Consider the following 5,092-nt stretch of genomic DNA (forward strand, 5'->3'; position numbering starts at 1 on the left):
GGCGAGCAACAAAGATCATTACCGTGACTCCCTTTTTTCACTGATAGAGGGAGGGAGGGATTTTTCATTCATTTTAATTAGTAAGAAATAAATTAATACAAAAATAAAAAATAGATATATATTCAGTATCATAAAAATAGGGGATGTGTTATAGTCGTCTAACACCATGTACACGAACTGGACACTTCATGAAGAACACCATATTATGAGATCCAATACAAAAAATAAATAAATCTGCTGTTCGTACTGTAAACCTGAGCATTGACTCAATCATGCCGAGAGCTGCCTAATATTTTGGTGAGTTTGTTGCGCTACATCACAGGGTCAAAATATTAGGAACTGCTCCCAGTATGACACATTGCTGTACACAACTAATTACTCATACAACAATACTGCAATGTGACACAAAATGAAATTATATTCAACAATAGGGAGGATGCCATACCACCATGCATTTGATGTTTGGACGCTTCATTAGGTACACCACCTCATCAGATCAAATACAACAACAACTCCTCCTTTCATCCAATAATGCAGATAGAGTGGGACTTTGGCTTACCGAATACGTCCACCAATTTATGAGCTTTCCTCATTGTGAGCCTTCACTGGGTCGATTTTTGTTGGAAATGAGGTCGCAAAGGTACTATAATGCCCTCACATGTGGGCAAGGAAAGACAGCCAATGATGCTCTTATCACTGTTTATCGAATGGAAAAGTCCGTCAAACACTAAAATATAAAATGAAACACTTTCAAGGAGATGCTGTAGGCCACTAGTCATGCCCTGCCACTCACAGGCAGACTACCGGCCAACTCAAATTTGCCGCGGCCCTTAAAAGGTTCACATTCAGCACACGGATACAACGTCCTCATTTATTATGTTTCATGCAATGCAGTGCTAATTTTTCCAATATTAAAAACGTCGAACCATTTTTTTTTTTTTTTGTGGGCTGGAATGCAGTTATGGCATTTCAATTCATTTTAATGGTGTAAATTGAGTTGCGAGCTTGGTCACAGAATGAATGAACCTACTATGTCAAGAAAGCACTGTGTAATAATAATAGTAATAAAAATAATAATTAATAAAAACACCATCTTGGCACCAGGGTGAAACATCTCTGCACGTGTCAGCTCACACATATGACAGCTTTGCCAGAAATGAAGCATCACGCTCACGCAAACAGACAAAAGCGAACGACGCATGTTCCCTACCTGCACGACACGGTGAGTTCAACTTTGGTGGCGGGGATGGCCGCGGTGAAGGGGTCCGCGTCCCCGATGCACGCCATGCTCCAATCTGCAGAAAAGCCTCAGTGGCGGGCATGAGACGGATAGGAATGAGCTGGATGATGATGATGAGGTTGCCGGTGGTCCTGTCGCAGGGAAGGAGACAAAAGGGAGTTGGCGGAGGTGGAAGTGAGACTGGGGAGGAGGAATGAAGGAGGCTCCTCCGTCCGCTGCTCCTGACCGAGCGCCGACGTGTGGATGCTTCTGAGCGCGGGAAAAAGCTGGTAGTGTGTGACTCGAGAGAAAGTGAGAGAGCGAGAGAGAGAAGGGTGGAGGGCAGAGATAGAGTGTGAAGGATTTCAATTGGCTGTGGATTAAAGCAGCCGTGTGTAATAATTACATTCTTACCTCTACTATACCACTCACTGCGAGAATTGGGGGGGGTGTGGAGAGAGAGAGAGAGAGAGATTCCGCAAGAGGGAGAAAGAAAAATAGATTGATGGAGATGGCGAGAAAGAGAGTGAACAAGAGAATGTGAGGGAGAGAAGAGAGAAAGATTGAATAGGGTAGAGGAGAGGGAAAGAGTGAACGAACAGAATGACAGGAAGAGAGGGGGAAGGAGAGGGAGTGGGGAGAAGAGATGGAAAGAAAGGAAGAGGAAGAGATATGAAAGAAGCAAGAGCAGAGGGAGCGACGGAACGTGGGATAGGGAGAGATGAGAGCACGGGGAGAGGGTAAAAAGGTGAGGAAGGGGAGAGCTGGAGATGGAAAGAGAGAGAGGGAGTGGGGAGAGGTAGATCGAGTGAGAGAGCACGGAAAGAGAACAAGAGAGGAGACGTGTGAAAGGACAGGGAGAGAGGTGCGGGGAAGGTGAGAGCGAGAAAAGGAGCGAGCGGGAGATAGAGAGGGAATGGAGGGAAAGCATAGGGGAGGAAGAGCGGAGGAAGAGAGAGAGGGGGACACAAGTTGAGAGAGGGGGTAATGAGAGAGGGGAGGGAATGAGGTAGATAGAGACAAACAGAGCAGGTGAGAGGGGCTGACCAAGGATGGAGAGATTTCCATTTCAAGTATCTGGGGCTGAAACCAACAGTATCCAATTGACTGCTTTCCAAGTGCAACAATAAGTTTAGCCCTCAAAACTAACTTTGACAATGACTGAGGATGCGCATGATTTGCATGTGACATCACTTCCTGTGTCGCCCATGAAAAATCGGCATCTTGGAAAAGAAAGTTGCGTCAAAGTCGCGCAAAGGTGGTCCAGCCCAGCTGTGACTCGGCAGATGGTTCGCCTTCGGGGACCACCCTGACCACTACGGACATGCCCGGAGCAAAATGGCAAGCGGGGAACATGACATCCATGCTAACCTCTCTCCTAAAAGTCTTTTCCAGCTGAATGGCGGTTTCACTCTTCACCACAATTGGGTGAGAGCACATCACTTTGGTTTCCAGCGTGCCCAAAACAAAGATGGCGGTGAAGCTCTCTCTCTCTCTCTCCACGAGCGAGATGGCTGCCTGAGCAAGACAAAGCTAATTAGCAAGCCCAGTGTGAAGCTGAGAGAAAAACACAGGACATCTGTCAGTGCTGGTCAACATGGACGTCACATTTCAGCAAAAGTAGAATGTTCCCACCCATGAACAACATTCCGAGTAGCAATTGTTGTTCCAGGCATTTGAGGACTAACATTCTTTTTTCATTGGCGGATTAAACAAACGCTCATTAAGACCATTAATGTGACATGCCAGACAATTTGGTTTGTCTCTAAGTCAGATCTATTGTAGGCAACCTGTGACCAGGTTTTGGACATTTTTTCTTCTCATCATTGCTTCATTTCACGATGTCACGCTGTTGAGAATGTGCTCATCAAAACCGTTAATATGACATGCGAGACCATGTGGTTTGTCTCGAAGCTTTATTTACATTATTGAAGGAGTGAACAGTCAATGGGCAAATTTAGGATATTTTATAGCCCAAAAACATTTTTTTTAATTACCCACGGTCATATTGACTCAATGGTGCCAGATCTTGAAAGCACTCACCAAGGCTGTTAATATGACGTAAATCCACGTGGTTAGCTGCAAACTTTTACCTACAGCAGGGACAAAATAAGTTGACTTGGTTTGTTGGAAATTGATTTTTGTGCTTGTTAGTGCACTAGTAGACTTTGATCCACATCAGGGGGTCACCTATGGCTTACCGTGACGTTCCAAAGACAAACAAAACCTCGAACCACTTCACTCCCACTCCTCATCCCCAACCCCAAATGGGCCAAATACATAAATAAGGTGGACATTTCTCCTGAGTTGGCAGGAGCACAGCTGACAGTTGAAAAGCATGAAAAGTCTCACATTGAATTGCAGCTGCTCTCAGACGACATGTGCACAAGATCCTGTCCACACACAAACACACAGTCAGCAGCAGAGCTTGAAGACAACACGATTACATTGTATTATCAGACAGAACGTCAGACAAAAAATGTTGACATCGATCTGATCGAGGTTCAGATAGAATAAGTTAACCACAATAGCATCAAAACAAGAAAGCGGCCTTATCTTAGCATAGCGAACAAAAGAAGGTAAGGTCTTTAATAAGAATCCCCCGTCCCCCGCGTTCAAAGGGTGTTCCTGATGAAAAGTTGCGCTGAGTCGGCATCTCCCACATGTGCAATGCTGCAAAAAAAGGTCCGCGTGCCGCTGCTGTTTTTAAATGAGGATGAATGGACGCCCGCGCTTTAATAAGCTTCATCACCGTGCTGCTGCCCGGGAGGCTCTGAGGAAACAACACGGCAAGTTGGACTGAAATGTTTGCAATGATACTTGGAGATGTTGAGCAGGGACCATGCCAAAAAATATCAAGTGAACCCGGACCACGATGGGATGTAAAAATATTCAAGATAATTGGGGTTTTTAAAAGTGTGCGCACACTCGCATAACTCTGAATGTGTCTGTGGTCAGAATTAAGCAGTTACATTGCAATTCATATAAATGGGCGTAAGTAAACACCTGCCATTATTTACAGTGCCTCTGATTAAATCCAAATAGCGCTCAGATGCTCTCGTAGTCTTTTCCTGATTAAATAAAACAAATGTTGTGGAATCTCTCTGCAGATTGTGCAGTAAAACACGACGACAAAAATGTCAGGAAACGCCTACAAGAACAGGATTACATTTGGGGTAAATCACTGGCACTTTAAATGGTGGCAAATGTGTGCTAACACGCATTTGGCACAAGTTTGAATGTGGCTGTTTAATTCCACACACAGCCGCAACCACAGCTATTTACAAGTTTACAAATGATTTAAATTTACCTTATTGCTTTATGTTTAAAATCACAAAAACCTAGCATTTAAATAGGGGCGTGTCAACATATTATATCCCCCGCAGATGTAGTGAGCAGATACCATGTCAGGATGCATGTAGTGTGTACAGATGTCTACCGAGCATGGGCCATAATCAATATACAGACCCACCATCACATGGTGACTTGCAAGTCTGTTGACATGGTCTTTGAGATCATGTCAGTGCCTGTGACCATACAATATGAGTGGTAAACGCAGACCACATCAATAAACATGCAGTGAGTGAAGACCATAAGCAACTTGGGCGAACACGTGTAGCGTGTTTTCTTGAGACCGTTTGTTTGCCTTGCCGCTGCTGCCATCTGGTGGTTACATTTGTTAATTATTTCACAGCCATAGTCCATTGCCCAAAGTCCTGGTTTGGAAGAATGTGTCCTATGGAAAGCAGGAATATTTCACAGTTTGTTGTCATATATATTTTTACACGAGTAGTTGGAAATCATTTTTTTTAACAGTATGTATACATATTGGGGGAACGGTGTTCTGTGCAAAAATAAAAGCATCGGGATCTG

At 44.3% G+C, this 5,092-nt stretch overlaps 1 protein-coding gene across 2 annotated transcripts in view; it reads right to left on the minus strand.

Annotated features, from left to right (window-relative positions):
- LOC147206635 (copine-8-like) overlaps positions 1 to 1,772 on the minus strand; it is a 38,477-nt gene extending 36,705 nt beyond the window's left edge. For both annotated transcript variants that reach the window (XM_086108828.1, XM_086108827.1), the window contains exon 1: positions 1,211 to 1,772. In XM_086108828.1, the coding sequence (XP_085964954.1) occupies positions 1,211 to 1,287 (77 nt within the window). In that variant the 5' untranslated portion in view covers positions 1,288 to 1,772. The remainder of the gene's footprint in view (positions 1 to 1,210) is intronic.
- Positions 1,773 to 5,092: the final 3,320 nt, after the last annotated feature.

This window comes from Hippocampus guttulatus, chromosome 4 (assembly GCF_054856545.1).
Source record: "Hippocampus guttulatus isolate MCC_2025c chromosome 4, RoL_Hgut_1.0, whole genome shotgun sequence".
In the NCBI taxonomy this organism is placed as follows: Eukaryota; Metazoa; Chordata; class Actinopteri; order Syngnathiformes; family Syngnathidae; genus Hippocampus; species Hippocampus guttulatus.